This window comes from Pleurodeles waltl, chromosome 6 (assembly GCF_031143425.1).
Source record: "Pleurodeles waltl isolate 20211129_DDA chromosome 6, aPleWal1.hap1.20221129, whole genome shotgun sequence".
Taxonomy (NCBI): domain Eukaryota; kingdom Metazoa; phylum Chordata; class Amphibia; order Caudata; family Salamandridae; genus Pleurodeles; species Pleurodeles waltl.
The window spans coordinates 1508096206-1508118248 of record NC_090445.1 but is presented as its reverse complement, the minus strand read 5'-3'; the positions used below and the strand labels follow the sequence as shown (position 1 = coordinate 1508118248).

Sequence of the window (22043 nt, the reverse complement as noted above, 5' to 3'; positions counted from 1 at the left end):
ATTACTGACAAGTCACAGAGTATGAGACAGAATGCTCTGGGATTGGATTTGCTGTGCAGTGCTGCCCTGACCACACCAAGTATGACAAGTTTTACAGCCTACTAAAGGTGTGTACTGTCCCAGATATTTCTAATGGCTGTCCAGGATACAACCATAGTGGTATAAACACAAACTAATTTTAACCAGTCAACAGGAGACCAATTTGTGTTGTTTAAACAGCTTTGATGTTTCAACCAATGTGATTGGAGCCCTTCAACCAGTGAGAATTTACAGGTGTTTGGATCATGCAAACAAAATACTTAGGGCTGACTGCTCCTTCCTTCGCCCATTGGGAGCCACCAATGTGACAGCAACAGGACCACGTCCCATTTCTAAAACAGAGGTTTTTTTAATTTGCCCCCACTGTGAATCAAAAAGGGTAGGTTACAGCACTGGCATCTTTTGACAAATTTTAACACGTTCTAGGTCCCTTAGTATATCAATGAGTAAATGATTTATAAGTGGATTCCTGATGCAGTGCTTAATGCTGTGGTTTTATCAGTTCCTTAAAGCCAGGAATGGCTGAAGCGAAAATGAGTCACCAGGAGGTATAGTAGTTTACCCAATATTGTATAATTTAATCATGTATAGAGACCTGTGTTAAAGTTCAAAAGTTATGATTTTACAGAACCACGCGTTGAGCTCTTCCATTGTTTTATCTCTGTTAAAAAAAGGCAACTTGACCAAGAAATGTTGTGGTTTAGAACATCATATTTATACAGCACTCCCACATGAGGGTTTGAAAAGCATCTAAACATTGTGCCTGATGATCTCAATCACCATGGGTCACACGTATTTTGGGAAATGTAAGAAGACAAGAATTTACATATCTTGTGTGGTTTATGTCAATTATAGTATTTTTAGCTTTGGTTATCTTCTGAATTGTATTCCCGACTGTTTCTTTCAAGACGTTTACTCATATAATATTGGTCTCTTTGTTCAAAGATTTTATGCTGCTGAAATTTGTATTGCTCTAAACTTCCTGCATGAGCGAGGAATAATTTACAGAGACTTGAAACTAGACAACGTTCTGCTAGATTCAGAAGGGCATATCAAATTAACTGATTATGGCATGTGCAAGGTAAGAAATGTTCTTTCATATTGATGCTACAGTGGCTAATAGACTGTTCTACCATAATCACTGTTGAACTATGTAAAGGCAAAAACAGTCCAGTAGCTTGTTCTTAAAGATATTTTTACACTGCAATATCTATCACACGTCTCTGGCACCATCTCACATCGTTTTGCGGTTCTATAACCAGTTCTATAAACAAGGAAGGTATTTGATCTTCCAAAAAATAAGAGAAAAAATTGTGATTGTTCTACCTCTAAAAGTGTCTGGTGTTGGTATGTTTTTGGTTTAAAAAGTTGAACTCCGAAGTAACCATTTCTAATATTCTCTATGTCTTAAAGTGGCTTCTTATCACAAAGTTACAGGGCCAAGTCGCGTGCTTATTCTCCAAAAGGATTAAAGGGAAACAGCTTTGATTAAAAGGAAGATACTGAGAACATGACAAAGAAGTAGTATGATAAGATGGTGCCGGAGGCTGACTTGACAAACCAAAACAAACCAGCAACAAATTAAATTTGAAAGGGAACAGCCTGAACTTGTTGCTTCTTATTTATTCCTGTAATTAATTGGTTCAGGAAGGTTGTAAGCATTTCTCTTTATATTGCTATGTCTGTGCTCATGCAGGGGGCCAAAAATGATTATGGCCCTCATTATGACCCTGTGTGGCGGTTTCACCGCCATGGACCGCCGATGCAGACTGCCATATTACGACAGCGGTGGTTTGGCTACTGGCAAACCGCTGCATCCCCTCCCGCCCCGCCCCGTTACTGCGGCCTGTCGGGTCTGGATGTTTCTGCCTGCAGCCCGGCGGGAGTTGGATGACTGCTGAGGTCATTCCGATCCGGGACACCACCAGCATTTTACTGGCTGTCTCATCACTACAAAATGCTGGCGGTAAGGTATCTCGATGACAGGAACTTGCATTCCTGTTGCCGGGATACCCACCAAACACCTCCACACACATGCATGCATGCACCAACACACACACACAAAACCACGCACACACACTCACAACATTCACCCCAGTAGACACACATGTATAAGTCATCACTGGTTATTAACCAATTTATTTATTTCACTCATGCTGCACAGTATCGGCAAAAACTTAGGTGAAGCCAATAGTTGGAAAAGTAGTTTATCTGCTTAGTCAGTGCTTGTTTGTCTTGCTTTTTAACTACAGCAGAATATGTGGGAGAATTTTAATCACAATGGATTCCAGATCTGTTTGTGTTTCAAGTGCTTGTTAAAGTAATGGCGGGCACCAGAATGCAATATGATCCGTAGTTACCTCCTATATATGACAAGTGAGTTATATTTAATAAGAAGTGGGTGGGTTAAAATGCTACAAACAATTCCAAATGTTTTTTTAACACGTTTAGGAATTCGTGTAGATGAGAAGATTAAAACTGCACATTTGAAAAAAAAGATTAGGTAAAAAATTGTTTTTCAGAAAAATGTTAGCAATTTCAGAATGAACAAGATCCATCAAAGCAATTTCATACTTCATATTCAGGTGCTAAAACTATTGAAGTTGGCCAGTTACGGTTATCTGGGCACACAATAACTCGCCCCCAATGCTCTGCTCCTACCCCACATGGGATGTCATAGATGACATCCTGGTGACATCCTACATCAACCAATTATTCACCCCAGCAATCATGTCATTTGTTTGAATGTTTTGTTATTTACTTTTGTTGTTTTGTTATATGCTGTTATTTTCTGTTGTCTTATATTATCTGCCATTTGGTCCACTCTAGGGCATAGTATCCATGTCTGCATAATCCACTGCATAGAGCATTTACCCAGGTGCGGCATGGGGTTGGCACACATTCAGCATCCATGCCACTTGTACATAACCCACTGTGCACACCTTTTGGCTGTGTGCAGTGGGATTGACTGGAGGACTTTGGTTTCTGGCTATAACTCACTACCCTGTGGTAGCTGCAACAGAAATTGTCCTGTGGTCGTCAGCCAGTCAGATTGCTCAGGTTTGTGTACCAGACCTTCCATTGGATGAGAGGAGAGCAGATTTACAGTAAACCACAAAAGTCCTCATTCTGAATAAGGTTCTAGTTTCATGCCAAATTCAGTGTAATTCCATTTAGCAGTGTTTGCTGTAGCGAAGAGGTGTAATTTGTTTGGAAGCTTGAATGGGAGGCACCGGTATCTTAACACCTTTACATTTTTCCACCTGGACAGATCTACCAAACACACTCATAACACTCAGAACCTTATGATGCTTTTAGGGGTTAATTGTGCAGAGATGGACTGGAGGCCTATGCGTTATATGGAAATGGTGGTTTATCAATATAAGTCAAGTATTGGTTCACTTGTTTACAGGGCAACCCCTATTTATATACAGCTAATTCACTGTTCATGTTCACAGTCCATGGAGATTTGGCGAGTAGGGTGCAGCTGAGATGAGGGTGAGGAAGATACCGGAGATGAAGCAAAAGGCAGAGCATAAGGAGGCTTGTTTGTTTTAGTTTACATATTAAGTATTCCACAACTGTGTCCATCTGCATTGATGTCAAGTTAAGGATGTTATTGGTTTGTGGTGCATCTATGTGGTCTGCTGCAGTATGAGCTCTCTCAAGGGCCCACCAGTCGAGAGCCCTTTTTTAGTTTTACAATTTTAGTTTATCTGGCATATTTCAGTTTGATGCTTTAAAAGAGTTCTACCATTTTAGGAGGGGCTGGGACCCGGTGACACTACAAGCACTTTCTGTGGAACGCCAAATTACATTGCACCTGAGATTTTAAGAGGAGAGGAATACGGTAAGTGCTTTTCTCCCATTCAAGGATCATTGATTTTCGATAATTAAGTATAAATGATCATGTACATCCTACATCATGTCTCTTGCGTTCTTCAGCCAAATTGTTAAATGAGTTGGGTAAATGTGTAGTTTTTTATTGTAACAGTGGTAATCACCTACATACACAGGACAAGAAGTTCACGTCCTAGTCATTGCTTCTTAAAAGACCTGGATGGGAATTTCCTGTTGCCACATTTAGGGGTTAAATTCCGTCAGGTGCAATACTTCTCTCTTTTGCTGTCAGTGTAAGGTTACTTCTATTGCTCTGATCCAGATTGTAACTGCAGTATGTGTAGCACGTTTCCACTGATTCCGCCATTTGCTACTTGTTCTGTTTGTTAGGGAAACCTGCACTACTGTTGTGCTGTTCCTGTTCAAAGTGTAATGGAAGCTTGCATGAATTCTGCTTCCACATTACCTGTTCCGTAGGTTTGAATGCCTTATACTGCTACTGTTGCCTTTTCTATACTAGTTCGGTGCTCTTGGTTACCCTTAAGAATATCTTTTCACCATCCACATACTTAAACTATTGGCTTTGCCAAGGCTTGTTTTGAAATGTGCACCATCATGTAAGGGGTGTACTGATAGCAATACTAAAGTACAGAAGTGTCCTTAGGATGCAATTTGTGGGCGTTTTTTTAACCCCTTGGGCATTATATTGTAGATGGGGACTAAGATTTTGCCGCTTTTTCTATAATATTGATCTCTTGGGAGCACATTTTAAGTTTACCTTATCTCCTGGGCGTTATCCCTCATTTGCATGGGTTGTGGCCCACGGAAATAAGTAAATGGTTTTACAGATGTGGGAGCAGGGGCAACGAGGCTGTCAGGGGGGCTGTGACTCCACCATAGAGGACGCAGCGTACAATCTTTGTAGTTCACCCCAAGAAGACGGCCCTTTGGATAGTTTCCAAGTAGCCTCACTGAAAAGTAATCACGCATTGCATCTGCCTGCAAGGTGAGGGGCTGGGGGTTGTGGGGTTTCGATTTTCTTGGTAGAAATGTGGGAAGACAGAATAGTAGAACATTTGTTATTATCAAACTAATTTCTCTCCAAATTTGGTTTCCAAATGTAAGCAAGAATAGATTGTGTAAAGTGCCCGCTAAATAACATAATAGTATGGATAATTATGAGTTGCATAAATAACCACCATTCCTAATCTCAATATATTGTGCGCATTCCAGTGCATATGTCTGATCACGCAATATTAAATCAAGAAATCAGTGCACAGTCCTAAAACTGTCAGGCCTCATTTTCTAAGCAGTAGTAGAGATGTGCCTCGTTACGTCACTAAACAAAGTGCTTTCTCTACTTATCCTGTTTAAATCACCTTACAAATGGGTGGGGGCCAGTGAGATTTGATGTTTGTTAGGCTCTCAGGTATTTCAAAGGCTTTCTTCTTTGGTAACTATTTATTTGAACGACCTTTAATTGCAGTCGGTCCAGATAAAGTACATTGTTCACTGAAAGTGTTGATGCTGAGCAATGTATTGGAAATATGGTAGTCACTGGGAAACGCAAAGGTGCGGGCAAGTGCCCAAATCCTGCAGGCTATGTAATCTACCGAGAGATGAATCCTACTTTCCAGCACATAAGGGCTGAATGTGCGATTATTCAGCGAATCCTGCAGGGCCGCAAATCATTGTATGAAAGCTTCCTGTTTGAAGAAGAAATTGGCCTAATATCAATAGAACATATCCTTTTCTGATGGATACAACTACCTGTGGATTCCTCACCTCATGAATACTCCCATGGCGCCAGCATTCGACGGAAATCTTCTTACTAGTCTCTGCACGTCGACGAGGACGTCACTGTCGCCCACGCGACGCCGTCTGACGTCATACAGGCAATAAGAGGTCCTCGACGACGTGCGGACGTCAGTTCCCTTTTTTCCGTGCATTCGAAACGGTTATCTTCGAGGGAGCAACTGTTACTCTTGCGGTTACAGTGTATATCTTGCTGCGTAGTCTTTCGCTGTGGAAATAATGTCGCAGAGAAAGTCTGGATTTAAGCCTTGTCGTGAGTGTGGAGGCAAGATGTCGGTGACGGATCCTCATTCCGATTGCCTTTGGTGTTTGAGCTCCGACCACGACGTCTCGACTTGTGATTCATGTCAGCACATGAATCCAAAGGCTCTTAAAGAACGTGAGGCGAAGCTGTTTATGGCCAAGTCAAAGGAGAAGCATCACAAGAAGTCTTCTCCAAGACATCGGCGTCATCGAGACTCCCGGCGCCGTAGAGAATCTCGGCGTCATTCAAGGGAGGCTCGTTCCAGGTCTCCGGATCGGCGCCGAAGAACATGGGAAGTCAGCCCCACGGTTACGCCGCATCCTTCGACGCCGTTGCCTTCTCCGGCGTCTCCAACTTCACCTGGACAGGCGTCGGTGATTGAGGTATTGGAGCCTCAAGTGTTTTCTCCGGCGCAGACGCCGAGGCCGGCGTCGGGGTCGCCTCCGAGACAGGCACCCCAGTATCCGGCTTTTCCCACCCCTGGAGCCGATAGTTCCGCATTCTTGAATGCGATGTATGCCATCTTCCAACAGATGGCTCCAGGGGGTGCTCCGGCTGGGCCTTTGGCCTTTTCTTTGGGTGATCCTGCGCCTCTTCGGCCGGCACCCTTTATGCCCTTTCTCCCGTTTGGGAACGTGGGCTCGGCGCCAGTGTCGGCGCCGGTGGCCGCTCCGGTGGCTTCGGAAGGATTGGCCCCATGGATTTCCATCCCGTCGACGTCGAGATTTCGGCCTGTGACTCCGGTGGGCCCATCCGTTTCAACTGCTCTTCGGTCGGCGCCGAAGTTACCTGTGGCGCCGGATGCGGCGTCGGTGGCTTCGGAAGATCGGCGCCGATCTCCGACTTCGGCGGAGGCATTGTCGACTCCGCGGATTGAGCAACGACTGCATTCAAGGAGACGTGCTCTCCGGGTACTAGAAGAGCAGGAGTACCAACGAGCCCTAGAGGAAGGAGAGCTAGAGGACTCGGGTGATGGGCTGCGTGGACTGGAGTCGGCCAGTGGGCTGGACACTTCCCCTGAGTGGGACCTTTCGTCCCCGGGGGAATATACTGAGGAGGCTGCTTCCTTTCATGCAGTGGTACGGAAGGCAGCTAGTTTTTTGGACCTGCCTTTGCCGGTAGTGGAGGCGAAACAAAACCTTTTGACAGAGGTGTTACATCCGGCCTCAGCCGCGGCGGAGCCTCTGTTACCTTTTAATGACGCTCTGCTGGATCCGGTTTTAGAGGTGTGGAAGAGGCCGGCATCTTCCCCAGCAGTTCACAGAGCCGCGGCCAGGAGGTATCGGGCGGCTCCAACTGACCCTGGTTTTCTGTCCAGGCACCCTACGCCGGAGAGCTTGGTGGTGCAGGCCTCCTGTTCGTCCAAGTCAGCGCCTGGTTCTTTTCCGACGGTGCCTGGGGACAGAGATTCAAAGAAGCTAGAGGCGCAGTCGAAGAAGATTTTTTCGTCCTGCAGTCTGGCGTTAAAAGCCACCAATGCAACCTGTATCCTGGGGAGGTATATTCATGCTCTGATGGATGACATCTCCTCTTCGTTTACAGAGCTTCCCCAGGGTCTTTTGGATCTTGTCTCAAATGCCCAGGCTGCTGCGACCCAAATTATCCAGACGGGACTGGATACCACCGACTCGGTAGCCAGAGCAATGGGCACAACTGTGGTGGCAAGGAGACAGGCCTGGCTCCGTAACTCGGGCTTTTCGGCTGATGTACAGTCCACATTGTTGGATCTCCCGTTTGATGGGGACAAACTGTTTGGGGCTAAGGCTGATTCGGCCTTGGAACGTTTTAAGGAAAGCAGGGCCACGGCTAAGTCGTTAGGGCTCCAAGCTCCTTCTTCCACGGCCTCTTCCAGATTCTTCAGGAGGTTTCGTGGATTTGGGCGTGGCTCTTCCTCCTCTTCCTTTCGGGGAAGATATCAGCAACCTGCCTCTTCCCATCCCTATAGATCTTTCAGGGGGAGAGGTAGGGTCCGCACCAGAGGAGCCTCTCAGCAGCACTCTGCCTCTTCCTCATCCTCTGGCGGGGTGCAGCAGGGGAAGCAGCCTTAGGCTTCCACCATTTCCAACTCACGCCTCTCCTGTAGGGGGAAGATTACAGCATTTTCTCACCAAATGGGAGACTGTTACGTCGGACAATTGGGTTCTCAGTGTTGTGGGAAAAGGCTACACCCTTCCTTTTCGGGAGTTTCCGCCCCTCATCCCGCCCCGCCCTTCGTATTGTTCACAAGAACACCTCCTGTTGCTAGAACAGGAGGTAGAAGTCCTCCTTTTAAAGGGCGCGGTGGAGTTGGTCCCGGAGCAGGAAAGGGGTCAAGGAGTTTACTCAAGGTATTTCCTGATTCCCAAGAAGGATGGTCGTTTGAGACCAATTCTGGACCTGAGGATCTTGAATTGGTTCCTCAAGCAGGAAAAGTTCAAGATGCTGACCCTAGCACAGGTGCTTTTGGCGTTGAACATGGAAGACTGGATGGTGTCTGTCGACTTGCAGGATGCTTACTTTCATATCCCGATACTCAAGTCACACAGGAAGTATCTCCGGTTTGTGGTGGGATCGCAACATTATCAGTTTGCGGTCCTTCCGTTTGGTCTTACTTCAGCACCTCGAGTCTTCACGAAGGTGATGTCGGTGGTTGCGGCAGAGCTCAGAAGGAAGGGGATAGCAGTATTCCCTTACTTGGACGACTGGTTGATCAAAGCCAAGTCCCCGGAGCTTGTGTTGCGTCATCTGCAGTCAACAACCCAGTTGTTGTTCGACCTGGGTTTTTCGGTGAACGAGCCCAAATCTCACCTAGAGCCCTCTCAGCGCCTCCTGTTCATAGGGGCAGTACTGGATACAACATTGGGTCGGGCCTTTCCTCCGCCTCAGCGGATTCAAGATATTCAGGATTTGGTTCCAATGTTTCGAAATGGAGCGGTAGTTCCAGTCCTCAAGGTCCTTCGTCTGCTCGGTCTTTTTGCCTCCTGCATTCTGTTGGTCACGCATGCTCGCTGGCACATGGGGGCTCTTCAGTGGTGCCTCCGAAGGCAGTGGTCTCAACACAGAGGGGATCTAGAGGGTACTGTCAAGATCTCCAGAGATGCTGCTGTGGATTTGAAGTGGTGGATTGTAAGCAACAATCTTTCGCAAGGAAAGCCGTTCCAGCAGTCACCACCAGTGGCCACAGTCATAACGGATGCTTCCACTCTAGGGTGGGGAGCTCATCTGGGGGATCTGGAGATCAAAGGTCTTTGGTCTCCAGAGGAACAGATTTTTCACATCAATCTGTTAGAATTACGGGCTGTACGTCTGGCTCTCAAGGCCTTCCTCCCTTCCCTTCGTGGTCAGTCGGTACAGGTCCTAACGGACAATACTACCACGATGTGGTACATAAACAAGCAGGGAGGAGTGGGGTCGTACCTTCTCTGCAGGGAAGCTCTTCGACTATGGTCCTGGGCAAAGGACCATCGGATTTGCTTGATAGCAAACCATCTGGCCGGAGTTTTGAACGTGCGTGCGGACAGTCTCAGTCGCCACTTCTCGGCAGACCACGAGTGGCGTCTCCATCCAGATCAAGTCCGTTTGATCTTCCAGAGGTGGGGGTTTCCTCGGGTAGATCTGTTCGCCACTCGAGAGAACGCGCATTGTCCGTTGTTCTGCAGCCTTCAGTATCCGATGCAGGAAGCGTTGGGGGACGCGTTTCAAATGACCTGGTGCGGCCAGTTGCTTTACGCGTTTCCTCCCATACCCTTGATTCCTCGAGTATTGAGGAAGATTCGCCAAGACCGGGCTCTAGTAATCTTAATAGCTCCGGATTGGCCAAGGAGGGTGTGGTACTCCGACCTTCTCCAACTCTCAATGTGCCCGCCGCTCCGTCTCCCTTTCAGGGCAGACCTCCTCTCGCAGTCGCAGGGGCAGGTTCTACACCCCAACCTCCAGAGTCTGCACCTACATGCCTGGAGATTGAACGGGGCAACCTGAGTTCCTTCTCTCTCCCGCCTGAGGTAGTGGATGTTATATTAGCGGCCAGGCGACACTCCACTAAATCTATCTACGCTAATAGGTGGTCTAAATTTGTTGCGTGGTGTGGAGAGAGGCAGATTGATCCTTTGCATGCTCATCTATCGGACGTTTTGTCTTTTGCTCTATCTCTGGCGCAGAAAGGTTGTGCAGTGGCTACCATTAAAGGTTATTTATCGGCCTTGTCAGCCTTCTTATGTCTTCCAGACCAACCATCTTTATTTAAATCCCCTATTGTTATCAGATTCTTGAAAGGTCTTCTAAATCAATATCCTCCAAAGCCATTCGTTATGCCGCAATGGGATTTGTCCTTAGTCCTGACTTTCCTTATGGGGTCCCCTTTTGAACCTATGCATTCTTGCCCCTTGAGGTATTTGGTTTTAAAACAGTCTTCCTGATAGCTATAACATCAGCAAGGAGAGTGAGTGAGTTGCAGGCCTTATCAGTAAAACCCCCTTATACAACTTTTTATGGGGATAAGGTGGTGTTGAGGACCAAGGCTGCTTTCCTCCCGAAGGTTGTTTCACCCTTCCATTTGGCTCAGGCAATTACTTTGTCCACGTTCTATCCTCCGCCTCATCCTTCCAAAGAGGAAGAAAGACTGCACCGTCTGGACCCAAAGAGAGCGTTGAGCTTCTTTATCGATAGAACAAAGGATTTCAGGCTGGAGGATCAGCTGTTTATTGGATACGTGGGCAAGAGGAGAGGAAAGGCAGTCCACAAGAGAACACTATCCAGGTGGGTTGTTCTTTGCATTAAAATATGTTACTCTTTGGCAAAGAAGGATCCTCCTGAGGGCATTAGAGCTCATTCCACCAGAGCTAAGTCGGCCACTTCGGCCTTGGCCAGAGGTGTTCCTGTGGTCGACATCTGCAAGGCCGCAACTTGGTCGTCCCTTCACACTTTTGCAAAACATTACTGTTTGGATTCTGAGGTTAGAAGGGACGGCCATTTTGCACGGTCAGTGCTGCAGGATTTCCTGGTTTGACCATTTAGGCACCCACCGCCGGGCGTGGTACTGCTTTGGGACTCTATTCATGAGGTGAGGAATCCACAGGTAGTTGTATCCATCAGAAGAACGAGTTACTTACCTTCGGTAACGACTTTTCTGGTGGATACATTAGCTACCTGTGGATTCCTCACGGTCCCACCCGCCTCCCCGTTGCCTTTCTGGTCTTACCAAGTAATCCTTGAGTGCGCTCCTCTTGGTCTTTGAGGGTGCAATAGATGTATATATAATATATTTATATATATATATGTATATATGTATATATCTTTGTGTATATACTTGGTGTGTGTATATATTTTAAAAGAGAGAGTTTTATATATATATATGTACATAAAAAGATTTACAGTTATTCATACAATGTGGTGTATTTTTACAATATAATGGATGTTGCCTTGCTCTTTCATTGCATTGCCTGGTTGTTCTCATGCACGTAAAAAATTATTGGTACTGACGTCCGCACGTCGTCGAGGACCTCTTATTGCCTGTATGACGTCAGACGGCGTCGCGTGGGCGACAGTGACGTCCTCGTCGACGTGCAGAGACTAGTAAGAAGATTTCCGTCGAATGCTGGCGCCATGGGAGTATTCATGAGGTGAGGAATCCACAGGTAGCTAATGTATCCACCAGAAAAGTCGTTACCGAAGGTAAGTAACTCGTTCATCTCTTCCCCTTTAACAGCCACAAAGAAAAAATACAGGTTCATAGCACAGCAGCAACCTAAAATGTTTAATAAAGTGTCAAAAGATTTACTGCGGCCTTGTTGTAGCTGGATCTCATTCGAACAGTAGACCCCTTAGCACATTTATGCTGACTTTCCTGAAGAGTTAGGTTTAATCTCCAGCTGGCACCACAATCGAAATAGGTAAACATACTTCTGATTCATTGTGTTAGAAAATGTGTGCTTCGGGGCTAAATTCTGAGTATTTATTTTATTTCGTTTTGTTATTATTCAAAATTCAGTTTTGAGTTCTTATCAAATCAGTACATAGTAGAAACTTCTACATAACGCATCTCTTTACATAAAAAAACAAAAACAAAGCAAGCACATTACATTTCCGTACTATCGATACAGACGCAGCAGTGCCTGATTTATGTGGGCCTACCCGGTGCTTGCACAGTTTGATGTTCAGGAGCAAGAGCCTCTTGAAGGGTTCTCCACCAATCAAATGTAGCGGAGGTTAATCACTCTTCAGTTCTTGGCTAGAGAATTCAGATTATGATGTTCAGCCAGACATAAGCCTTGTGCTCATTTAAAGTTGATTCTTACACGTGTGGTTGATTTTATGGATTTGCAAATATGTATTATTTGTGGTTTGCGCTGTAGTTATTATTTGCGTTGCACTTGTATAGGGATGTACTTGTGATAACTTAGTTGTTCACTTCTTACAAGTGTATTTCAAGAATAGGGACTTCGCATGTCAAGGAAGGCAATCTATATGAAGAAGATGTGATTAAGTGAAGAAACTTTACGTTCGATGGCATGTGCAGCTGCAGATACACATGCTGTGCACATCCCGCCATCTGGTGTTGGGCTCGGAGTGTTACAAGTTGTTTTTGTTCGCAGAAGTCTTTTCGAATCACGAGACCGAGGGACTCCTCCCATTTCGACTCCATTGCGCATGGGCGTCGACTCCATCTTAGATTGTTTTTTTTCCGCCATCGGGTTCGGACGTGTTCCTTTTCGCTCCGTGTTTCGGGTCGGAAAGTTAGTTAGAATCTCGGAAAAATCGTCGGTATTGTTTGCGTTCGGTATCGGGTTAGTTACAACAGATCGACACCGAATTGAGAAGAGCCCCGGTGGCCCTTCGGGGTTTTTTCGATTCCCGTCGGGGCCTGGTCGGCCCGGCCACGTGTCTCTTCAAGGCTGATGGAACGGACCCCATTCCGCTTCTGTCCAAAATGCCATAGCAAGTATCCATATACAGATCAACACCTGGTCTGTAACTTGTGTTTGTCACCGGAACACAGGGGAGGCCTGTCGAGCGTTTCGGTCGAGGAAGACACTCAGGGACCGAAGAGCAAGAAGACTGCAAATGGCGTCAGCGCCGACAGGACAAGGGTGTTTCGAGGAGGAGGAAGAAACATTCTCCATCCAGGAATCGGACTCGGAGGAGGTCGATCCCGAAGAAACGCCGAAAACCGTGAGTAAGACGTCGAAACAAAAAACTCACGAAAAGACTACCAAAGCCCAGGGGACGCCTCCGCCAACAGGCCATGGCTTAACCCGAAAAGTAGGTGACCGTCCATCGGCACCGAAAAAGGGCGTCGAAGTCATCCGACTCCGGTCGAGATACAGGCACGCAGCAATCCCGGGCACGAGAGAGTGGCTCCGAAAAGATTCGGCACCGAGACAGCGGCACCAAAGTTGGTCGGCACCGAGAGGGCACGACGCCAAAAAGAAAAAATATTTTGTCGGAGCCGAAGAAAGCAGCAGAAAAGGTTTCGGTGCCGAAACATCCGGCTTCCGAACCGAAAATGAGTTCCTATTCAGAGGAACAAGGACTGTCCTGAGCCAGATCACGCGCAAAGGCGGCTCTTTATTAAAAAAGATACAGGGAAGATCAGCACTCTTCCCCCAATCAGAATGAAAGGAAAACTTGCCTTCCAAAACAAGGACAAGGACAAACAGCCACAAGCAAAAGTGGGTAAACAAATAACACCACCACCATCCCCACATCACTCTCCACAACTATCACCGGTAGCCACTCCACCAATGATGCAATCCCCAACACATACGGGGATGAGTCAAGATGACCCTGACGCATGGGACCTTTACGACGCACCAGTGTCAGACAATAGTCCTCAGTGCTATCCAGCAAGACCCTCGCCACCTGAGGATAGTACAGGCTACATTCGAGTGGTATCAAGGGCAGCAGCATTTCACAATGTCAGCCTTCACTCAGAACCCATTGAAGATGACTTCCTTTTTAATACACTGTCGTCTACGCACAGTCAATATCAAAGTCTGCCAATGTTGCCCGGAATGCTAAAACACTCCAAACAGGTGTTTGAGGAGCCTGTCAAAGGGAGAGCCATTACTCCAAGAGTAGATAAAAAATATAAACCGCCACCAACAGACCCAGCGTACATCACACAACAGCTATCACCAGACTCTGTTGTAGTTGGGGCAGCGCGCAAAAGAGCCAGCTCTCATACCTCAGGGGACGCGCCACCTCCAGATAAAGAGAGTAGAAAATTCGACACAGCAGGCAAAAGGGTGGCGGCACAGGCAGCAAACCAGTGGCGTATTGCAAATTCGCAAGCTTTGCTAGCCAGATATGATAGGGCCCATTGGGACGAGATGCAACACCTTATTGAACACTTGCCAAAGGAGTTTCAAAAAAGAGCACAGCAAGTGGTCGAAGAGGGACAAAATATCTCCAATAATCAAATTCGATCAGCAATGGATGCTGCAGACACAGCTGCTAGAACTGTCAACACAGCAGTAACGATAAGGAGGCATGCATGGCTGCGTACATCAGGATTTAAACCAGAGATACAGCAAGCTGTGCTGAATATGCCATTCAACGGACAGCAGTTGTTTGGGCCGGAAGTGGACACTGCAATTGAAAAACTTAAAAAAGACACTGACACGGCCAAAGCCATGGGCGCCCTCTACTCCCCGCAGAGCAGAGGCACATTTTGGAAAACACAATTTCGAGGGGGGTTTCGAGGGCAAACCACAGAAGCCACAACCTCACAAACAAAGCCCACTTACCAAAGCCAGTATCAGCGGGGAGGTTTTCGGGGACAATATAGAGGAGGACAGTTTCAAAGAAACAGAGGAAAGTTCCAAAGTCCCAAAACTCCTCAAAACAAACAGTGACTTCAAGGTCACAAATCCCCAACACCTAACACCTGTGGGGGGCAGACTAAACAAGTTTTACACACATTGGGAGGAAATAACAACAGACACTTGGGTCTTAGCAATTATCCAACATGGTTATTGCATAGAATTTCTCAAATTCCCTCCAAACGTCCCACCGAAAACACACAATATGTCAAAACAACATATAGATCTTCTAGGGCTAGAAGTTCAAGCATTGCTACAGAAAGAAGCAATAGAATTAGTACCAAAAGATCAATTAAACACAGGAGTTTACTCACTGTACTTCCTGATACCCAAAAAGGACAAGAGCCTGAGACCGATACTAGATCTCAGAACATTAAATACCTACATCAAATCAGACCATTTGCATATGGTTACTCTACAAGACGTAATCCCACTGCTCAAACAACAAGACTACATGACAACACTAGACCTAAAGGATGCATATTTCCATATACCAATACATCCTTCACACAGAAAGTACCTAAGGTTTGTATTCCAAGGGATACATTACCAATTCAAAGTGTTGCCATTCGGAATAACAATTGCGCCAAGGGTTTTTACAAAATGCCTGGCAGTAGTAGCTGCACATATCAGAAGGCAGCAAATACATGTGTTCCCATACCTAGACGATTGGTTAATCAAAACCAATACGCTAAAACGGTGTTCACAACACACAAAATATGTCATAGAAACCCTACACAAACTAGGTTTCTCAATCAACTACGCAAAGTCACACCTGTAGCCGTGCCAAACACAGCAATACTTGGGAGCAACAATCAACACAGCAAAAGGGATTGCTACTCCAAGTCCACAAAGAGTACAAGCATTTCATAATGTAATACAAACCTTGTATCCAAAACAAAAAGTACAAGTCAAAATAATACTGAAACTACTAGGCAAGATGTCCTCATGCATAGCCATTGTCCCAAATGCAAGGTTACACATGCGGCCCTTACAACAGTGCTTAGCATCACAATGGTCACAAGCACAGGGTCAGCTTCTAGATCTGGTGTTGATAGACCGCCAAACATACATCTCGCTTCAATGGTGGAACAGTATAAATTTAAACCAAGGGCGGCCTTTCCAAGACCCAGTGCCACAATACGTAATAACAACAGATGCTTCCATGACAGGGTGGGGAGCACACCTCAATCAACACAGCATCCAAGGACAATGGAACATGCAGCAAAAACAGCTACACATAAATCACCTAGAACTGTTAGCGGTATTTCTAGCGCTGAAAGCATTTCAACCCATGATAACCCACAAATACATTCTTGTCAAAACAGACAACATGACAACAATGTACTACCTAAACAAACAAGGAGGGACACACCCAACACAGTTGTGTCTCCTAACACAGAAAATATGGCATTGGGCGGTTCACAACCACATTCGCCTAATAGCACAATTTATTCCAGGAATTCAGAATCAGTTAGCAGACAATCTCTCACGGGATCACCAACAGATCCACGAATGGGAGATTCACCCCCAAATACTGAACACTTACTTCCAAATTTGGGGAACACCACAAATACATCTATTTGCAACAAAGGAAAACTCAAAATGCCAAAACTTCGCATCAAGGTACCCACAACATCAGTCTCAGGGCAATGCGCTATGGATGAACTGGTCAGGGATATTTGCTTACGCTTTTCCCCCTCTCCTTCCATATCTAGTAAACAAGTTGAGTCAAAACAAACTCAAACTCATACTAATAGCACCAACATGGGCAAGGCAACCTTGGTACACCACACTACTAGACCTGTCAGTAGTACCTCATGTCAAACTACCAAACAGACGAGATCTGTTAACACAACACAAACAACAAATCAGGCATCCAAATCCAGTATCGCTGGATCTAGCAATTTGGCTCCTGAAATCCTAGAATTCGGACACTTACACCTCACACAAGAATGTATGGAGGTCCTAAAACAGGCTAGAAAGCCTACCACTAGACACTGCTATGCAAATAAATGGAAAAGGTTTGTCTATTACTGCCATAATAATCAAATTCAACCCTTACACGCATCTACAAAAGATATAGTAGGATACTTACTACATCTGCAAAAAGCAAAACTAGCTTTCTCTTCCATAAAAATACATCTTGCTGCAATTTCAGCTTACCTGCAAATTACGCACTCAACTTCATTATTTAGGATACCAGTCATAAAAGCGTTTATGGAAGGCCTAAAGAGAATTATACCACCAAGAACGCCACCAGTTCCTTCATGGAACCTCAACATTGTCTTAACACGATTCATGGGCCCACCTTTTGAGCCCATGCACTCTTGTGAAATGCAATACTTAACGTGGATAGTTGCATTTTTAATTGCCATCACATCTCTAAGAAGAGTGAGTGAAATTCAAGCGTTTACCATTCAAGAACCATTTATTCAAATACACAAAAATAAAGTTGTTCTACGAACAAATCCCAAATTTTTACCAAAAGTAATCTCACCGTTCCACTTGAATCAAACGGTAGAATTACCAGTGTTCTTCCCACAGCCAGATTCTGTAGCTGAAAGAGCACTACATACATTAGACATCAAAAGAGCACTAATGTACTACATTGACAGAACAAAACTAATTCGAAAGACAAAACAACTATTTATTGCCTTTCAAAAACCTCATACAGGAAATCCAATTTCAAAACAAGGCATTGCTAGATGGATAGTTAGGTGCATTCAAACCTGCTATCTTAAAGCTAAAAGAGAACTGCCTATTACACCAAAGGCACACTCAACTAGAAAGAAAGGTGCTACCATGGCCTTTCTAGGAAATATTCCAATGAACGAAATATGTAAGGCAGCGACATGGTCTACGCCTCATACATTTACCAAGCACTACTGTGTAGATGTGCTAACTTCACAACAAGCAACAGTAGGCCAAGCTGTACTAAGAACATTATTCCAAACTACTTCAACTCCTACAGGCTGAACCACCGCTTTTGGGGAGATAACTGCTTACTAGTCTATGCACAGCATGTGTATCTGCAGCTACACATGCCATCGAACGGAAAATGTCACTTACCCAGTGTACATCTGTTCGTGGCATTAGTCGCTGCAGATTCACATGCGCCCACCCGCCTCCCCGGGAGCCTGTAGCCGTTTAGAAGTAGATCTTAAACATTTGTACATTTGTAAATAGATTACTTGAAACTTTATTATGTACATACGCATTCACTCCATTGCATGGGCACTATTACTAGCATACACAACTCCTACCTCACCCTCTGCGGGGAAAACAATCTAAGATGGAGTCGACGCCCATGCGCAATGGAGTCGAAATGGGAGGAGTCCCTCGGTCTCGTGACTCGAAAAGACTTCTTCGAACAAAAACAACTTGTAACACACCGAGCCCAACACCAGATGGCGGGATGTGCACAGCATGTGACTCTGCAGCGACTAATGCCACGAACAGATGTACACTGGGTAAGTGACATTTTCCTTCTCAAGTTATCTCACAAGAAAAACATATGCAGGCCTTCCCAATTCTTAGCATCAAGGTGCTCCCCATATCTACAATTTGGTCTGTTCCAAAGGCAGAATCAAAAGCAGTCCCGGCAAATATGTTCATACTAACCCTGCTCCCTTCTCCCATCTCTCTTTTTTATCTTTCTTTTCCGCTCTTTTCCTCCATATCTCCTAAATCACTCACAATTCCTGCTACAATTAATAAGGGGAAGCTGGGAAAAGTAAAGAAGATTCCAAAAGCGGACCCCTGCCTTCAAAAACTCCAGCCCACCGGGTAAATGCCCCATAGAATAAATAGGAGGTCCAGGGCTGGGCACGGGCGAGAGTTGCAAGTAGATTTCAGGCCCATGGGATGGAGCATTTCAGCTTAGAGCCAACTCTAAATTTGGATCAGATTGCACGTGACCGAAGTGGCTACACAAATGTGTATTTGTCGGTTAAGTTTCTGGCCTCAGTCCAGCTTCCTGTAATCAGATGATAGAACCGAAAATGATGGCCACAGTTACGACTAGTGAAGATGCTGTTCCTTTAATTGTATGATCACTACTTCAAAAAAAAAATTTTAACCACAGATATTGGTTATCTCCGAATAGAAGCTGTTTTTGTGGTACAGATCGGGTATGAGCACATTATTTCACTGAAGGCTTTTCCTCCAGGTCATAACTCAAGAACATTGCTCAATCACATTGGAGGCATCTTTCACTGTGTTTTACAGCACTACATGTAGACTATGATGGAGATCGTTACTTTGCACCATTTAATAGTGCACCATTTCAAGTTGAGTACTGCTCCCTGTGGTACTCTCTGTCTCCAAGGCCGAGACTGGAGATGACTATGACAAATTTAACAAGAATCTTTCAGGATTTGAATCTGGACATTGGTAATCAGATAATCCAGACTTCTCTGCAGTCTCGGTCTCTGTGTTCTGCCGAGCCAGATGCTCAAGACAGTCTTCCTTCTTCAACCAGACTTCCCAAAACCCTTGTTCTTCTGTAAAGCTTTGTCAGCATTTCAGACATATTCGATTGAGGGTATGTACTCAGCTACCTTCACTGGTCAGCTGACTAGATTCCCGCTACCCTGCATCTGCAACATTAATGTACTGTTATGCTCCATTTGCATGTCTGTTTGTCTCAAAAGTGCTCTGAGTCACAAATTAAGGGTGTTAATACTGCTTTACAAAAACCCAAATATAAACATTTACTAACTGAAAAAACTCTGTAAACATTGTAGGTAAATGCAAGGCCGAGCAATATTGTGAAATTTTGTGTGAAATAGCTTAACTCTTGCGTATGTCTAAATTTCAAATTGCGCAAAGATTCTTAACAGTGGTCTTCAAACTTTTTTATATTGTGCCCCCTCTCAATGAAAAAAATCATCGAGGCCCCTTTCCAAAGTTTTACAATTATTCTATTAAATTGGAAATATTTGAATAGATCTCGACTTAATAAAACAGAGACATACGACTTCCAGAGTTTCATGCTAATCCATCCCTGTTCATAGTTATTCCTGTTGTGCTGTGACTGAGGCAGATGGAATAACAGTAATGCCTACAGACACCCAGATTGTAGACCGCTTTACAAATGCTACCAGATAGCAAATTAGTACAGTTCAAGAGGCAAGTATGTTTGTAAGAGATAAAGTACAAACCTAGCTACAGAGAAATGGGATGCTTGGCTAGAAGTATGGTGCACACTAGAGATTCGTCTCTGCTGCTTATCCGGCACATTCAAAGGACTTTGATGGTCTGGCTGCAGATGGCCAAGAAGAATACTGCTCCGATACCATGGCAAATTTGGAAAGTTAAAGGGCATCTGAAATAGCAGCTGATGGTCTTATTCATGCCAGAGGCAAATATGGTTAAGGGATTGGAAGGCAGAAAATGATAGTAGACTGTCTTATTAAAAATCCTTTTTTTTTTTTTTAGGAATAAATGTTTTTGGAAAACCGCTTGATTTCATAGTCACTAAAGATTAAAAAACATGGACATTCTTTTCCTTACAAGGAGAAGTAAAATTCATCTTCCCAGGATGCTCATTTAAGCATCTGGGTTCGAGATGTGACTGATCTTTTGTGCTGACTATCGTCAGACTAGGCTGCACTTCAGACCTTTACTCCGAGCCTCCACCGCAGGTTTTAATCCCTATGCCCATACCGAAGAATAAGGTAAAAATAAGGTAAAAAGCATCAGCCCTTTGTGAGGGAGTACTAGAACGATTCAGAAAAAGGACAATTCTTCTAGTTCCAAAAAAAGAGCAAGGATTGGGAATAAACTTTTTCTGGTGGAAAGCAGCCAGAATCACACCTGAAATTACTCAACAAATGGGGCTCCACGAATCATTTCAAAATGGACTGCCTTCTGAGGATGTTTTCTGTAGTTCTAGTAGGGAAATTTATGGTGAAGTTGGGCTTGCAGAGCTCCCATCTCCTCATCCAGATTCATCAAGAGCACCACAAGGTCTTGTGGTTTGCCATTCTTAGTCCTCACATTCAATTCAGTGTTCTCCCATTCTATCTGAAGTCATTTCTGGAAGTGCTCACAAAGGTTTTGGCACCATTGATGACTCTGTTGCAGGTTGGCTGCAGGGTCAGGAAGATATGTCAGCATCAGTGTTTATCTTCCATGTGCAAGTTTAATCTGGGATTATTTTTGTTTGCCATTTTTTAAAGTTGGAAATCAATTTCCATGAACCGTGACACTTCTTTTAATGTCTCAGGAAGTAGTCCTTAAACTGAACTGGTGGATCGACCCTTTGCTTCTGGGAGCCAGGACAACTTTGAGTTTAGTTCAACCCAAACTAATCATGACCAATGCAACTGGGCGTGGATGGGGAGGAGCAACATTGGACACCCAGTAGATTCACGACAAATAGCCCTTTGAGAGCATAAGGAATTCATGAACTGAAAAGCATTAGAGGAAGTGACACAGACTTTGCTGGGTTTCTTCCCCTTTGATTCAGGCCATTCCTGTATTGATAAGAACAGGCAGGAAGGCACTCCTTCCCAGGATTTGACAGAGAGAGAAGAGCTGATCTTCAGTTGGACAAAGAAATAACCCGTTTCCCTTACAGCAGTTTATATCCTGGGAAAGGAAAATGTGGTGGCAATAGACTCACCAAAATGTATCCTTCATTGCAGGATTCATTCTTTGTGGAATTAGGTGACCACTTCATATGTTTAAGACTGTAACGAGGAAGTAATTACTTGTAAGCAATTTTAGCCTTATGAGAGAGGTCAGAAGAAAGAGAAATAGTAATGTACTGGGTAATCAGGTGTTCCTCTGGCGACCAAGAGCAAACAGGAAAATGGCAATGTGATTGATGTTGTGGTCATTAGACATAAGTATGTGTGGCTGATAGGAATAGGAACACGCTTTCGTGTCCCAGTAGACCTCCTGTAGTGGATAAGGCATATCACGCTTCTATGGTTGCCACTTTTAAAAAAAATCAATTTCATTACTGCATAAATACTTAAAGGATTGAATATTATCTGTACCTCAAGCATGCCTAGATTGGAAAAATAATTTGAATGATCATCATTTATGTTTAAAATCTTAACTAGTATTTTCATTGTATTTGTGCTGTGTATAGGTTTCAGCGTGGACTGGTGGGCTCTCGGGGTGCTTATGTTTGAAATGATGGCAGGAAGGTCTCCTTTCGACATCATAACTGACAATCCAGACATGAATACCGAAGATTACCTGTTCCAAGGTGAGTGCATGAGTTCATTTGAAAAGCTCCTTATGTAATTGAAACTGATTTTATTGACATTTTAACTTGGTCTCAGAATCAG

The 22043-nt window shown here is 44.7% G+C and overlaps 1 protein-coding gene across 4 annotated transcripts in view; it reads left to right on the top strand.

Moving 5' to 3' along the window:
• Positions 1 to 22043, top strand: part of PRKCZ (protein kinase C zeta) — a 604208-nt gene that overhangs the window by 489027 nt on the left and 93138 nt on the right. For all 4 annotated transcript variants that reach the window (XM_069240998.1, XM_069241001.1, XM_069241000.1 and 1 more), the window contains 3 exons: positions 985 to 1120; positions 3802 to 3889; positions 21842 to 21961. In XM_069240998.1, the coding sequence (XP_069097099.1) occupies positions 985 to 1120; positions 3802 to 3889; positions 21842 to 21961 (344 nt within the window). The remainder of the gene's footprint in view (positions 1 to 984; positions 1121 to 3801; positions 3890 to 21841; positions 21962 to 22043) is intronic.